The sequence below is a fragment of the Monodelphis domestica genome, chromosome 7 (assembly GCF_027887165.1).
Source record: "Monodelphis domestica isolate mMonDom1 chromosome 7, mMonDom1.pri, whole genome shotgun sequence".
Classification (NCBI taxonomy): Eukaryota; Metazoa; Chordata; class Mammalia; order Didelphimorphia; family Didelphidae; genus Monodelphis; species Monodelphis domestica.
Window position 1 is genome coordinate 208,502,845 of NC_077233.1, and position 16,639 is coordinate 208,519,483.

The window sequence follows — 16,639 nt, forward strand, 5'->3', positions numbered from 1 at the left end:
AAACTCCCTGAAAAGTTTTTAAATAAGGGGCAGGAAGCAACAACCAAAAGCAGGCCTTCCCTGTGCCCTCTGAAAGTCTTTGGGAGAAACGGAGAATAGGCAGAGAGCTGACTGCCTACACACTAGTGCCATCTGCTGGACTCCCAGAGATGGCAAGTTGCTAGATATAGGGGGATAGCTCTCTTAGGTGGTTAGGTAGAGTGGGAATTAGCTTAGTTGGGGAGCTCCCAGACCCACTGGGAGAGGGTTGGGGAGAGGGTGGGTCTGAGGATTAGGGTGGGAATCCAGGTATCTGGATGGGTTTCGCCCCAGCTTTGGCCTGGGGTCTCCTCTGCCCCATCCTGCTGCAAGTCACTGATTCAATAAAAACCTCAATATGGAAATAGAGTGCCTGAGCCTCATGCATCCACCTTGGGTTAGGGGCTAAGCCATCAATATCTTTTCCCCCGTCCTGATTGGGCCATTCCAGGTTAAACCCAAACTGCTTGGAAATATCCCTACAATAAGGCACGAGGTTGGAGTAGGGGGATGCTAATGCACATTTGTGGTTTCCACTCTATAGGAACTGGTAACAGTAACGGCCAAGCAGCCAAACAACTAGGGGGAAGAAGAGCCTGGTGGCTCTTTATTCCACTCCAACCTATGATCCAAATTGGTATTTTCCCTGAAGGCGGGGCCATGGGAATCTGCCCTGGGGGAGAAGGGGAAGGGGAAAAGGTCTGACTCCCTGAGGCCCAAGGGCTAGTAAAGGGTTGGCTTTGTTTTGTTTTCTCTGGGCCTCGGGCTTTAGGTCAAGATTGGAATACTGTAGGCTTCCTTCCCCTTGGTTCTGGGACCCTAACTCCTTTCTCACTGACCCTGCTTTTATCAGTCCTGGCTTTTCTCCAACATTCTCACACTCTCTCCTCTGGCATTTTGGCCACCAGTTTTCCAGGACTGAGCCACTGACTGGCTGAAACATGGTCAGGGGAATGAAAAGTTGATTAGGGGTGGAAATACCATAACTTTTCCCAGAAGAAACTAAGCAGAAGTGGCTATGCACTGTGACTTGTCTCTGGGTCCAAAAGTGAAGGAACTTCAAGTTGGTATTTTCATTCTAATTCACATGCATCCCCCCCTTTTTTTCCCCATGCTGGTACCCCTTCTGTCACCACCAGCCTGGTGAGAGAGTTCGAGGGACCAAATTCTGATAGTGTGACTGCCCAACCCAATCTTTCTTAACCCTTTAGTGGCCCAGGCTTTTGGTTTCCCTTGCCCTCAAGGAAGTATTTGCTCTCCAAGTCAAGTATCTTGCCAGATGAATAAGGGAAGGTTGGCAAAACATTCACCTGGCTTTTTCTGAGTCGACTCAAATGATAGTCTCCTTATATCACCCTAAAAGACTAAGAAGATGCACATTCCTCCACCATTACTTTAAATCTCCATCTCTGATTTCTGTTTCTGTAGGGAAAAAAAAAAAGATTTGCTATCCTGTAAGGTGAATCTGGAGGTAGGAAGAGATGTCTAACTGACATCTACCTATACAAGAGTAGAACTCCACCCCACCACTGGGGAGAAAACCACCTAGTCTGGCCTAGTCTGATTAACAGGAATTTTTCCCTAATAACCATTCTGGTTAAGAGGGCAGAGGCTGGTGAAAAGCTTCTGCTTATTGCTCTCACATCTTTTCCCTCCAGCTCTTTGTCCTCCTATTCCCTCAGATACAACGGGCAGACCTTAGCCCCAGACTACCAGGACGATAGCCTCACATTTGTACAAAATATGTTCAGAGATTCCTCCTCCAAGCAGGAAAGGGTGCTCCCCATTCTAGGGAGGAGTCTTTGCACCATACTGATCCCCAAAACCCTTTTTAAATTCCTCACATTTCTATTACAAAATCGCAGACTCTCCCAGCTGCGAGACACCTCAAAGGTCATCTAGTTCAAATGGCAACTACAGAGCCTCAGTGATGAGAAATCGAACCTTTTTTTTTTTAAACCCTCACCTTTGGCCTTAGAACTAATATTGGTTCTAAGGCAGAAGAGCAGTAAGGGCTAGGCAATGGGAGTGAAGTGACTTGGCCAGGGTCACATAGTCAGGAAGTATCTGAGGCCAGATGTGAACCCAAGAGCTCCTGTCTCTATGCCTTGCTCTCAATACACTGGGCTACCTAGCCCCCATCAACTCCTGCCTTCTGAAGTAGGCCATTCCACTTTTAGGTTGGTCTAACTGTTCAAACTTATTTTAAGTAAAAAAAAAAATGCCCTTTATTCAGATCCTAAATCTGACTCAGTAGGATCTATTCATTGTTCTTCTCTGGGGGGTGGAGCCAAACAAAGCAAACACAATTCATCTTCCACAGGATAAGAATAGTTATCATATTCCCCGGGAGTTTTCTCTTGTCCACTTGAAATCTGGCAACTCCAATTCTGCCTATTGCCAGGGAATTCATGCCCAGGAAAATCTCAGAAGCACCAGTTTCAGACTAAATAATAGACCTTAAAGTACTTGATAATCCCAGCTTAGGTGAGGTGAGCAGATCTAAGCAACTGCTAAGTCCCCTTTTAGTCTTAGAAGTTTCCCCCATTGTATCAGAGATCCCTTCCCAAGAAGACCAACATCTGTGCAGGAACCATCCTTTTAGTGACTATTGTCAGTAGGCCACTCCCTGATACCCCAGTCTGTTTGTATCCTGTCAGTATAGCTTGGGCCTCTCCTTTCCTTCTTAATCAGTCACACTTGCCTGTCCTCAGTTCCCCAAATGGTATATAAGTTCCCCAAGTCCTATGGTTCTTTGGAGAATCATCTAGCGTGGCGATCCTCTCAGAGACACTGTTGCCAGTGTCAGAGACTTTGGCTCTGTGGGGTTTTTAGGCGCTTGAATCTCTACAGCCCCTCCTTATTGAACATTATCCCTTTCCTGATTAAAGACTTGGTTTTTCTGACTACTTTAGGGGTTCTGTGTTTTTCCCAGTTTAACATTCTTATCCAAGCTAAATGTCCCTAATGTGAGTTGGCTCAGACATGTGTACCCAGGCGGTGTGTATTTCAGGCTACCTGGATTCCCTGGTAAAATGCCTTCTGGTTATTGTATGTGTTCATTCCCTGGCTGATGGTATGATAATCCATAGGAGAGTGTACACCTAATTTAATGGGGAAATCTTTTTTTTGGCAATGGTCTAATGATATTTCAATGTCTTTTGCTTTGTCCTCTGGTTAGCTTATAAAAGAAACACATGCTGGGGGTGTGGTGTCGCCAAATATGTCTGACCTATATCCAAATGGGGGGTAGCTAGGTGGTACAGGCCTGGAGTCAGGAAGACCTGAGTTCAAATTCAGACTCAGATATATCCTAGCTGTGTGACCCTGGGCAAGTCCCTTAACCATATTTGCCCCCGTTTCTTCCTCTGGAATGAACTGGAGAAAGAAATGGCAAACAACTCCAGTATCTTTACCAAGAAAACCCCAAAGAGGGTCACAGAGAGTAGGATGAGACTGAAAAGACTGAACAACAAATACCCCAAATGTATCTCAAACCTGGGATAGGGTTGAAGCGGGGAGGGGAAGCACAGCAAAAGGAGTGTGTCAGTGGTCCTTTTTGGCTTCCATGCAACACTTACTTATCCTAGATTTTTAGTAAAGATTTGTTGAATTAGAGTTCCCTAAAAGCCCAAATCTCTTTCACAGAAATTGTTGTCCAACTATGCCTCTACTCCTCTATTTGTATACTTCCTAATTGACAAAGTATTTTAGCCTCACAACAGCCCCCTGAGTATAGGTATCATTCTATCCATTTCAGATTAGGATAAGAAGGCTCCGACAGGCTCAGTTATTTTCCTGAGACCATACAGCAAGTCAGTGGCAGAACAAGGGGCAGATCAATTTCCTACCCAGGGTTTCTCACTCCTTGTCACACTAATTTTCTTAAAGACCACAGGAGGGAAAATGAGTCATTCTGAGACACGGGGCCCACTGATATAGTATCTTGTGGAAGATACTGGAAACATCCTACCCTTTCCCCGCTCCTCCTAGGGAGAGAATCTTCTGAGTCCTCAATGGAGATGAGATGAAGAGAAGAAAACCATAACATTTAATATCTCTGGGCCTCAGTCTCCTCATCTGGGAAACAAGAAGATTTTTAGATAAACTCGAGGTTTTATTCTAGATTTCACAGATAATTTCTCAATGTGTGATCTCAAAAGCAAACATCTCAGTCTGACATTCAAGGTTCACTATATTCTGTTCCTAACCTCCTTAGCCTTCTCTTCTGCTGCTGCCTTAGATGTATCCAAGCTTCCTAGTACACGTGCACCACAGAGCTTTTGTTCACATTGATCTACCCATTGCTGTTTTTCTATCTGAATTCTACTCAGCTATTATAGGTCAGCCCAAGCCCTACCTCCTTTGTGACAATCTCCCCAGCTACCCCAAAACCTGGATCTCCTGAGGTTCTTGCCATCTGTTCCTTATCATGTTCCTTGGCCTGATATTATCGACTATCTTCTCCGAGGACATTCGTCTTCTCTCCTCAGCTAATTCAGAGTTGGGAAATTCACAAAAGGTCCAGGGATGGAGGTGGACAGGGGAAGATACTTCACCAAATTTGACTTAGGGAGATACACAATTTTAACCAACTTCCCCCAAGGGAAAAGGAACCCTCAGGGAGATAAGGGAGTTTTGAGGAAGAAGAGGGTGAAGAATTGGACAGAATAGGAAATAGATTTAGGATGTGCTGTTGTCAGACCTATAAGAGCTGAGGAAGAGAGTCTTGGAGTCAGGAGCCCTTTTGGGGGGAATTGCTCTTTCTGATCATCACAGCAGCTGAAAGGGATGAGCTACGGTGTAAATAACAACAGCTCTTTGAAGGCAGGGATATTTATTTGGGGGGTCTCCCTTTGTACCTTCCGTATCACAGATTCTATGCTTGTTGATTAATTTGGATGACTTTCCAAAGTTCTTTCACATATATCGCCACTTTAGACTCTCATAATCTCCCTATGAACTAGGGCAGGTATTATTTATCCCATTTCATTTTCAAACTGGAAACTAAAGCCCAGGGAGGGGAAAGGACTTGCCTAAGGTCACAGGACAGGTTGTTGGCCATGCTAATGTTACATCTCAGAATTCTTTACGATGGGCCCTGGGCTTTTTCTAATTCTGGGGCCCCAGTAGCTCAGACTTCATTCAGCACACTCTTCTCCTCCTCCACCTTCCTTTGGGGAAAGGGGCTCTGTGGTGTCTGGGTCATCACAGTCTTCATTCTTCCCTTCCTCTGGGTGAAGGGGCTCTGTGCAGCTTGGGTCAGTAGCAGCAGCAGGGACACTAGAGGCTTCATCTGTCATTCCATCCTGAACTGCACCATTAGCTTCCATCTTCTCTTTGAGGCCCCTTTTGAAGAAGCCAATCTGCTCACGGGAAGAGAAAAAAGAGTGCCACCAATGCCCACCCTGATCCTTCCATACCTTTGTCCCTTAGAATAAAAAGGAAAAAATTACTTAGATCAGGTCCAAAGAGGAGCTGGCACCGTGCTGAAAATCTCAGATCATTGAGGCTTAAGGACCATGGCTAGTTCCTTTGCCTACCCAATTTACCAGGAGGACCAGACAGAAGTGAACCACCCCAGATTACAGGGCAAGTAGGCATCCCACTGTGTCAAATGGCCCCTCAGTCCCCGGGGTGGATAGACTCATTGGCTCCTATCATCTCTTTCCCTTAGTGACTCCAGCCCCTTCCCAAGTCTAAAGGAGACTCACCTTGTAGAGCACCCCAAAAATCAGCAGCAAGAGGACCAAGCCACCAATCCCACTAAGCACATAGAGGTAAAGAGAATTTTTCTCATACACAATGTCCACCTTTGTGACAACCTGAGGGATGAGAGAGGGTTAGTGTAGAGAAGGCTCATCGGCCTTCTAGGAAGAGCTCTTGGGAGCCAGGAGAGAGGGGGAAGATTTCTGAATGCTTGATCATTAATACCTGGGCCTGGGAAGACTCCTTGCCATAGAGGTGGTAGTATTTGCTAGAGTTGAATAACACGGAGATGTTGGTGCACAGGCTGGACATGGAAGAGGCCTGAGAGAGGGAGAATCCAGTGACTGCCTTAACCCCAGTTCCATCCCCATCCATCAGAGGAGCCACCCCGCAGGCTGGTTACCTGGATCTTTTCCGTGATCTCCACCAGCCCGCTCACTTGCACCAGCGTCTCTTTCCTGAAATCAACGGTGCACCAGAAGGTAGCCCCTGGAGCGCAGGCCTTGGGGAAAGGAAAGTTCATGAAGTCAGGGTCCCCTGCTGGGGTCGGAGAGGGACGGCATGAAGGAAGCTGCTCAGCTTGCCCTTGCTCCTCACCCTTCCAGCAGCTGGATGCTTACCTGAGTGGGATGGGACAGTTCTTTCAGGGCCTCAGCATAACAGGGTACTGGAGGTTCCTAGAGGAATGATGGGGGATGAGGAAAGGGGGCGACCGGAGCACTCTTACCCACCCACAATGCCGTTTTGGAATCGGAGCTCTTGAGCATCCAAGCATCTCCTAACTGGCAGTGCCTGCTCAGACTCACGGAGCCTAGAACACGGTGTCACTTGTAAATAGGAGCTGAAGTACTGAAGTCACCACTCAGGCCCAGGAGTTCCCATCCTTCCTCAGACACGGATGTCCTCAAACCCCCAGTCCAGCTCCATACTTTTTCCATTGCTCCCTCTGATTCTAACCGTCTGAACAGTCCAGTTCCTCGTAAAGAATCCTCCCATCTGGCTTCTTGGCACCACGACAACAATGTCCAGAGTAGGAGGGAAATCAGTGAAGTCCTGAGTCTTCACCTGGGGACAAAGGAGGGACAAACTGTAGCCCCACTTCATTGGCTTCCCGTAAGCCTGATGTCTTGCTCTCAGATGCTTTGTGTTCCCAGATTCTACTCTTAGACCTTCTACCTCTCAGATAACTCATTCCTTCCGTGTTAATCCAAAGGTAGATCTTTATTGACAATGATAAGACTCTGCCTTCAGCCATATTGATTATTTTAAAAATATTTGTTGCTATCTTTTGTTTTTATAACCTCTAAATTTCCAAATGTATTCTTCTCTCCTCCTCTCCCCAGAGTGATCCCTTCTAACAAAAAATGAAAATTTTTTAAAAAGCAGTTCAGCGGGGCAGCTGGGTGGCTCAGTGGATTGAAAGCCAGGCCTAGAGACGGGAGGTCCTCGATTCAAATCTGGCTTCAGCCACTTCCTGGCTGTGTGACCCTGGGCAAGTCACTTGACCCCCATTGCCTAGCCCTTACCACTCTTCTGCCTTGGAACCAATACACAATATTGACTCCAAGACGGAAGGTAAGGGTTTTTTTTAAAAAATGGTCTAGAGCAATGAGCCAAAATCACTATGAAATTCAACAAGAATAAATTCAGAGTTCTGCATTTAGGGTTAAAAAAAAATCTATTGCCAAAGTAAATGATAGAGAATTAATCAACAAGCATTTATTCAGCATTTACTGTGTGCCAGAAATTGTGTTAAACACTGGACAATTGTTCAGCTGACAATAAATTTAATAAGAGCCAACATCATGATAGAGTTCCTTAAAAAACTAATAGCAGGGGGAAGCTAGGGGGCACAGTGGATGGAGCACCAAGCCTGAAGTCAAGAGGACGGGGCTCAAATCTGGCCTCAGATGCTTCTTCCTAGCTGTGTGACCCTGGATAAATCATTTAACTGCCTAGCCCTTACCCTTCTTCTGCCTTAGAACGGATATTTAGTACTGATTCTAAGACAGAAGGTAAGAGTTAAAAAAAAAAAAAGTGATTGGATTTGTTTTGCTTAGATCCAGAAGTCAGAACGGGGACGGGAAGGGGAAAGTGACCAAGTGACACACTTTGGGCTCATTACCAGAAACCCCCTAATAATGAGAGTCCAACGATAAAGCCAGAGTCCAGTCTTGTATGTGTTCAGACATTAGGCTCAATGGTCATTGGTCAAGGTTCCTGTGGTGTGGATCTTAGCTCTGGATAGGTAAGTGATTAAATGATCCCTGAAATTTCTCTCTGTTTTAAGATGTTTAAAAAAAAATGTTTTTAAACAAACTCTAACCTTCCATCATGGAATTGCTACAAAGTGTAGTTCCAAGGCAGAAGAGCCTTAGGACTAGAAAACAGCAGTTACTGGCCCAGGGTCACGCCGCGAGGGAGTCTCTGAGATCACATTTGGATCTTGGACCTTCTGTCTCCGGGCCTGGCTTGCTCTCCGCTGAGCCCCCCTCAGCTTGAAGATTTGAGCCTAGGTCTCCTACCTCATAAATATGCTGGACCTTGTGGACTGTGGGACCTCTGGCGGTGAAATTGAGGTACAGAGTAGTGTTTTCCTGGCTGTGGAGAGAAAAGATGGAAATCGCGCATCATTACCAGTTCAAAGGGGACTAGGATCAGGGGAAATACAAAGCCAACTGGCTCTAGAGGGATAGAACCTGAGGTTCGGTGCCAGTTCGGCCTCTCCTCCCTATAGGACCTAGTGCAAGTCCTTTCTCCTCCCTGGGCCTCTAATCTGTATTAGGAAGAGTTTGGAAAGACCGTTATTTAAGGCTCCTTCCAGCCCTAAATCTGTGCTACAATGATTCCCATTCCTGTCTGCCTCGGGGATTTGTAAAAGGGACTACTGGTGGCAAAAAGGAAAGGATTAATACCACCAAAGGCACAACACAAACGAAGCTACAATATGGCCTGGCAGAGCAGAGGTGTCAAACATTCAGCCCCTTAACACTTCCAAGTGTGGCCTGAACCAGATTAAAATATACTCAGCAAATATCAAAACAAATAAAAATTAAAACACAGATAGGAGCAGCTGGGTGGCTCAGTGAATAGAGATCCAGACCTAAAAAACAGGAGGTCCCTGATTCAAATCTAGCCATTTAGATACTTCCTAGCTGTGTGACCCTGGGCAAGTCACTTCACCTCCATTGCTCAGCCCTTATCACTCTTCTGCCTTGGAACCAATACACAGTATTGATTCTAAGGCTATAGGTAAGTTATCTTTTTTTTTAAAAAAGACACAGAAAACAATACATTCTAAAACTAAGCCAATATGTGACACACAGGGATCCTTATGTATAGCTCAGTGATCCAATTTCTATTTGAGTTTGACATCACTGCCCTAGTGGGCCTCTCAGTCCTTTCCTAGGTCTTATACTTTATGTTTAAGTCCCTCCTAAGGAGCAAATAAATAGGTGATTCAGTGGATTAAGAGTCAGGTCCAGAGACAGAAGGTTCTGGGTTCAAATCTGGCCTCAGATACGTCCTAGCTGTATGAAACTAGACAAATCACATAACTCCTTTTGCCTAGTTTAGATCCAATACACAATAGTGATTCTAAGATGGAAGTTTAGGGTTTAAAAAAGAAAAGAAAAAGGAAAAAAAAGTTCCCCCCAACTTTAAAGTTTTATGTTTCAATGTCTATTCAAGCTCTTGCATTCTATATTGCAGAAAGTTTTATAGTACATTCTAGCTCTGATACTCTATGTTCTGTGTTCCATCCAGCTATGAAATGCTGTGTTCTAAGGTTCCTTCTGACTCTAATGTCCATGTTCTAATTAAGAGTGGAGTTAGAATGTATTTTTTGCTGTGTGTGCCCTTTGCTGACCTGCATCCCATTTTCTAAGAGGATAACACCATAATATCCTCTGGTTTTCTTGAATCAGGATCCCAAACAATTGATCAAACAATTCTCTAGGCCAGAGTCCAAGGGCATCTGAGGTATAGAAAACAAAAGGCCTGTCCTGCCCAGGGAGCTAAGGATTCTTCATTGAGTTTCTCATCTCATCTTGGCTTTGTCTTTTGGGCTGTACCTATTGAATTCATAGCTCTCTTCTTCAGATCTACAATTCTGCCACACCAAGCTTCCTAACAGTTGCCATGACACTTCCCTGCTCAAGGACTTTCCATGGTGGCCTTTTGCCTACCACCACATCATTTTTTAATTTTGGCTGAGAAATGTGATGTGGTAGAAAAGGCACAGGAGTTAAAATCATTATAGTCTGGTTCCAACTAGAAGTCTGGCCAAATCCCTTCATCTTCCTGAACCACAGGATTCTCATCTAGGTAATGGGATTAATCATAATTGTACTCCCTCCTTACAAGGTAGCTATCAGGGGAAAAAGAGAATTTAAAACATATAGTACTCTAGAAATATAAACTGTTCTTCTAGGGCAGCTTAGTGGTACACTGGATAGAGTGCTGGGCCTACACAGGAAGACTCATCTTCCCAAGTTCCAATCTGGCCTCATGTATTTACTAGCTGTGTGACCCTGAACAAGGCACTTGGCCCTATTTGCCTCAGGTTCCTCATCTATAAAATGGAGACTGGAACAACCTCCAGGAAGTGATGCAGAGCAAAAGAAGAAGAACCAGGAAAACATTGTACACAGAGACTGACACACTGTGGTAAAGAGAATGTAATGGACTTCTCCATTAGTGTCAATACAATGTCCCTGAACATTCTGCAGGGATCTAGGAGAAAAAACACCATCCACAAGCAGAGGACAAACTGTGGGAGTAAAAACACCAAGGAAAAGCAACTGCTTGGGGTTGAGGGGACATGTCTGAGGAGAGACTCTAAATGAACACCCTAATGCAAATACTCACAACATGGAAATGGGTTCAAATCAAGGACACATGTGATACCCAGTGGAATCACGCTCGTCGACTATGGGGGAGTGGTGGGAGGGTGAGAGGAAAAGAAAATGACCTTTGTTTCCAATGAATAATGTTTGAAAATGACCAAATAAAATAATGTTAAAAAAAGTCAATAGCAATGGGCTGTAACAACTAGGAAAAGTCTATGGCCAGATTTGAACTTAGGACCTCAATTCTCCAGGCCTGGCTCTCTATCAGTTGAGCAGCCTATCTGCCCCATTCCTATTTTACCAAATCCTAACCCTAGAACTCACCCATAAAGTGGAAATGGATAACAAAATGGATTAAAAACCAGAATCCTAAAAAAAAAAAAAACCAGAATCCTACCCAATTGCCTAACCTTTACCACTCTTCTGCCTTAGAACCAATAAGGGAAGGAGTTTAAGAAGGTGGGAGGGCTGAAGCCCTGGATCCTTGGTGAAAGAGCAGAGAGGAAAACATACTCTTCAATCATCACATTCACAGGGAACCGGACGGGGATCCTCTTGGTGGCCAAATTGTCTTTTAGTAGTATGGAGTCCTCATTCTCACTGCAGACACAGATCAGATGGTCAGTCATCAAGTATTTAAGCAAGCACTTACCTTGTGCTAGGCACAGAGGATACAAGGAAAGACAAAAACACAATCCTTGCCCTTCAAAGGCTTACATTCTAATAGGGGGAGGCATCATGAAAATATCAATGTATGAGTCAGATCCCTATAGTCAAAATGCAAAGTATTTTTAGAAGGGAAGGATAAGCAGTGAGAGACCAGATGAGGACTTCTAAAGATGTTGAGATTTGAGTTAAGCCTCAAAGGAACACCAGGAAACAAGGAGGGAGTAATGAGCAAGAAAGGCACAGCAGGCTCAGGGGACAGACAACTCAAGGGAACAACCCGGAGATAGAGAGTCATGTGTTGGGAATTGCATAGGGGGTGACATTGGGAGGGATGAGGCTTCTAGGCCTGGAGACTAGCAGAAGGCACAGAAGATTCTGATGGAAGGCATTATTTACCTGCTCACATTTGCTTTCATCTCTAGGCTGTCCTCCCAGGAGCTGTTCAACAAGGTGTCAAACATTATGTGGATTAATACCTGGGGTTGGGAAGAGGAAGCACCAGGAAGGATTAGCTGCCTCCCAAAACTCAAACATCACAACAGCTCTACCTTCCTTCTTCCTCCTTCCTTCCTGGGGCATAGATATTCTTCCTCCTATGCCCCAGTTTAACCTTCCCCTTCCATTTCATCTTATGATTCCTTCCCAAGACACATATGTACTAGATGTTGGAGGTCAGTCCCTGATTTTCCCCCTACTTCTCATTCCAGACCTATGGGGCCCATGATTCAAAAGAATCTTACCAGATATGGGAGGTCCTGAGTTCAAATGTGACCTCAAACACTTCTTAGCTGTGTAACCCTAAGCAAGTCACTTAACCCCCATTGCCTAGTCCTTTCCACTCTTCTGTCTTGGAACCAATAAACAATAATGCTTCTAAGATGGAAGGAAAATGTAAAGATAGTTTTTGGTTTTTTAATTAAAAAAAATTTTTTTAAGAATCTCACCGTTCTGCCTCCTTTTAAGATGGGGGAGCTCACATTGCAAGATAAAGTCCAAGCAGGGAGTTTGGTCTCATGGCTTCCTTCCTCACAGCTCACAGGGATCTGACTCTGATATTATAAACAGAGGAGAAGAAAAGTGAAGTCACCTAGGGGTGATACTTAGGTCCCTAAAAGTCAGAGATTCTCCTGGGCACTAGATTCAAAAGGAATAGGAATTTCCTTCAAACATGATAGCTGGGCCCTTCTAGTGTGAGAACAGAGCCCACTCAAGATAAAAATAAAAGTGAAAAAAAAAAGGCTAGGGAAATGAGAAAACAGCAAAAAACAAACAAAAAATCCTAACCAAAGAAAATTATTATGGGAATGGAAGAGCTAAAAAAGGAATTAAAAATCAAATCAGAGAGGTAGAATAAACACGGAGAATAGAAACTAAAGCAATGCAAGAAGAAAATAATAGCTTACAAAGCAGAATTGGCCAAATGGGAAAAGAGGTATAAAAATCCAATGAAGAAAAGAGTTTTTTAAAAAAGTAAAATCCAGACTTCTGGGTCAAAATGGCTAGTGAGTAGAAGCAGAGTTCTTCTTCTCCTCCCTACCAATCGAGACAGAGTGCCTCAAAAGAATAAAACCAAAATCAAATGAGAGAAGGAGTTCCATGGTAGGGTACAGCACAGAAGGTAGGCAAAGTTAAGGCATTTCCATGCTACAAGGGGGTGAAATTTCCCCCACCAAGGGGCAAGCTCATCACCCCTCCCCCACTTCACCTACTTCACCCCTTCACCCCTTTACCACTTCACCATTTTCCAGAGTCCGAGGGAACACTGGACAAACTTCTAAATTCTAGAAGGAAGGCAGGCTGAGGTCAACACAGACTTACCCCTAAGAGAAACTAGACTCGGAACACTGGGAGGCTGAGGAAATGTTGAGATAGGCAGCCTCCCAGTGTTCCTCTACTAATGAGGGGGCAGCTCATGGCAAAACTCCAGAGAACCAAAAAAAGCTCTCAGGCTAAAACCTCTACAGTGCTCAATACAGAGTCTTACCCACACTCCTTACCCAGACCTCTTCCAGGCAATCTTTAAGTTCTCAGGGGCTGGACCTGACCATAAGAACAGCAATATTAGGGACCACAGGAGGCTAAGGAAACATGGAGATAGAGCACAGAGCTTGGCCAGAGAGAAGTGACTCAAAGCAAAACACCACAGAGAACCTAAAAATAGCCTGTGGGTAAAAACCTTTCAAGTGCTCAAAACAGAGACTTGCCTGCACTCCACACCCAGACCTCTTCCAGGCAATCTTTAAGTTCTTAGGGGCTGGACCTGCCACTAAGAGCAACTAGACACTGCTGAAGACTATGAAAAATATCCTCAGGGCAAAAACCTTTCCAGAGCCCAGTACAAAGATCACCCACATTCCTCACTTAGACATATGACCAGGAAGGAACAAGGCAATGGCCACCAACTCCCAGGAACAAAAATCCACAAATGCAAATAACAAAAACAAAAACAAAAACAAGAAGAAAATTTGACCCTTGATAATTTTTATGCAGAAAAAAAACCCAGGCTAAAGAAGAGATAGCAGAAGATGACAAACAATTAAACACATCCAAATCTTCAGGAAAAAAAATGGAAGACTTTAAATCCAAGATTGTCCAAAAAATGGAAGAGATGTGGCAAGAAAAGTTGGAAATAGTTCAAAAAGAAAATAACAGTTTAAAAGACAGGATCTCCCACTTAGAAATTGAAGGCCAGAAATCAAATGAAATAATAAGCAAACTAAAGTCCAGAAATGACCTGCTGGAAGTCGTGAAAAGCAGGGTAGATCAAACCAAAAAGGAAAATCAAAAGATCTTAGCTGAAAACCAGTCATTAAAAACTAGAATTGGAAAAGTAGAAGCCACAAGACAGCAAGAATTAATAAAGAAAAGTCAAAATAATGACAGATTAGAAAGCAACACAAAATATATCATTGAGAGGGTGGTTGACCTTGAAAATAGATCTCAGAGAGACAATTTGAGAACCATAGGGCTACCTGAAAACCTGGAAACAAACAGAAATATTGACACCATACTACAAGAAGTTATCCAAGAAAACTGTCCTGAGGTTCTGTAACAAGAGGGCAAAATAGACATTGAAAGAGTCCATAGATCACCCGCTATACTAAATCCTCAAAAGATAACCGCCAGGAATGTAATTGCCAAATTCAAGAGCTTCCAAGCTTAGGAGAAAATATTACAAGAAGCCAGAAAGAGACATTTCAGATATCAAGGAGCACCAATCAAGATTACACAGGATCTGGCAGCCTCCACACTAAAAGACCACAAGGCTTGGAATACGATATTCAGAAAGGCAAGAGAATTGGGTCTACAATCAAGGATCACCTACTCATCAAAATTGACTATCTGCTTCCAGGGGAAAGTATGGGTATTCAGCAAAATAAAAGACTTCCAAATATTTGTAAAGAAAAGACCAGAACTAAACAAAAAAGTTGACATCAAAATACAAAAACCAAGAGAAACATGAAAAGGTAAATAAGAAAGAGAGGGTTCTTTTTCCCCCCTCCTCCTTCTTCTTTAAGGGCCTCAATAAGGCCAAATTGTTTATATTCTTATATGGAAAATATTATTTGTAATTGTCAAAAATTGTATTCACTATTATAGTAGTTAAAAGAATTATCCATAGGTAGAGATTGGGGTACTAAGGGGTTTTAAATTACATATATAAAAGAAGAAGAAAGAAAGGGGGAGGGAGAGAAAATGGCACCAAGAGAAACTTGAAGGAATAAGAAAATTAGGATAATCTGTATTACACAAAAAGGCACCCAGGAGTAGGAGGGGAAGAATACAACTATAAGAAGGAGAGGAAGAGAGGGCTAAAAGGTAATACTCAAACCTCAGTGGAATCAATAACAAGAGGGTAGAGCATCTAGATCCATTGGGGTATCAAATTCTATCTTACACTATCGGAAAGTTGAGAGGGGAAATTAAGGGGGGGAGTTAGAAAAAGGGGGGAGAGGGAAAGAGAGGGAGAAGGGAACTTAATAGGCCCTAAAAATAAAAGGGCAATAAAAAGGGAGGGGGCAGAAAGGGAGGTGAGGAGGGAAGCAATACAAGGAGGGAGAGTATAGGGGGTAGCTTAAAAAGACACCCAAAGAAAGATTAGAGAGGAATAAGATGGGAGGGAGGAGAAAGGAAAGTAAAATAAGGGTGGGGATTAGGGGAACTGATTAAAAACAGAACACTGGTGTAGAAGTAAATAATGAAAGAGGAAAGAGCAGGATAAGGAGAGAACATCAAAATGTTGGGAAATACACAGGTAGTAATCATAACTTTGAATGTGAATGTGATGAACTCACCTGTAAAACACAAGCAAATAGCAGAGTGGATTAGAAACCAAAATCCTACCATGTGTTGTCTACAAGAAACACACATGAGGAAGGTAGATATGCATAAAGATAAGCAGATGGAGCCAAATCTATTGGGCATCAACTGAGAAAAAGAAGGCAGGAGTCACAATCATGATATCTGACAAAGCCAAAGTAAAAAATAGATCTAATTAAAAGAGATAGGAAAGGTAAAGGCAGTAATAAAGGATAAAGGATAAAAGATAAAGGAAAAGGCATTGATAAAAGGCAGTATAGACAATGAGGAAATATCACTACTCAACATGTATGCACCAAATGGCATAGCATCCAAATTTCTAAAGTAGAAACTAGAAACCAGGAGCTCAAGGATGAAATAGATAGAAAAACTATACTAGTGGGAGACCTGAACCTTCCTCCATAAGAACTAGATAAATCAAACCAAAAAATAAATAAGAAAGAGGTAAGAGAAGTGAATGGAATCTTAGAAAAATTAGTTAGTAGATATGTGGAGAAAAATAAATAGGGACAAAAAAGAATACACATTTTTTTCAGCAGTATATGGTACATTAACAAAGATTGACCACATATTAGGGCATAAAAACATTGCAAACAAGTGCAAAAGGGCAGAAATAATAAATGCAACCTTTTCAGATCACAATGCAATAAAAATAATAATTAGTAAGGGTACATGGAGAGGCAAATCAAAAATTAGTTGGAACTTAAATAATACCATTCTCCAAAATTGGTTAGTTAAAGAACAAATCATAGAAACAATTAATAATTTCATTGAAGAAAATGACAATGATGAGATAGCCTTTCAAAATTTATGGGATGCATCCAAAGCAGTACTTAGGGGAAAATTTATAACCTTGCATTCATATATTAGCAAATTAGAGAGGGCAGAGGTCAATGAATTGGGCATGCAAATTAAAAAACTAGAAAGTGAACAAATTAAAAATCCCCAGATGAAAATTAAATTAGAGATCCTAAAAATTAAAGAAGAAATTAATAAAATTGAAAGTAAAAGAACTATTGAATTAATAAACAAGACTAGAAGGTGGAATTTTGAAAAAACAAATAAAATAGACA

General features: G+C 42.9%; 1 protein-coding gene across 1 annotated transcript in view; it reads right to left on the reverse strand.

The window, feature by feature from the left end:
* Positions 1-4,838: 4,838 nt before the first annotated feature.
* ITGAL (integrin subunit alpha L) overlaps positions 4,839-16,639 on the reverse strand; it is a 42,381-nt gene continuing 30,580 nt past the window's right edge. Inside the window, exons 22-31 of the mRNA XM_056806382.1 lie at positions 12,191-12,295; positions 11,643-11,722; positions 11,091-11,177; positions 8,253-8,328; positions 6,685-6,792; positions 6,348-6,404; positions 6,131-6,229; positions 5,953-6,048; positions 5,733-5,843; positions 4,839-5,384 (exon numbers count right to left, since the gene is read on the reverse strand). Of these exons, the coding sequence (XP_056662360.1) occupies positions 5,160-5,384; positions 5,733-5,843; positions 5,953-6,048; positions 6,131-6,229; positions 6,348-6,404; positions 6,685-6,792; positions 8,253-8,328; positions 11,091-11,177; positions 11,643-11,722; positions 12,191-12,295 (1,044 nt within the window). The 3' untranslated portion in view covers positions 4,839-5,159. The remainder of the gene's footprint in view (positions 5,385-5,732; positions 5,844-5,952; positions 6,049-6,130; positions 6,230-6,347; positions 6,405-6,684; positions 6,793-8,252; positions 8,329-11,090; positions 11,178-11,642; positions 11,723-12,190; positions 12,296-16,639) is intronic.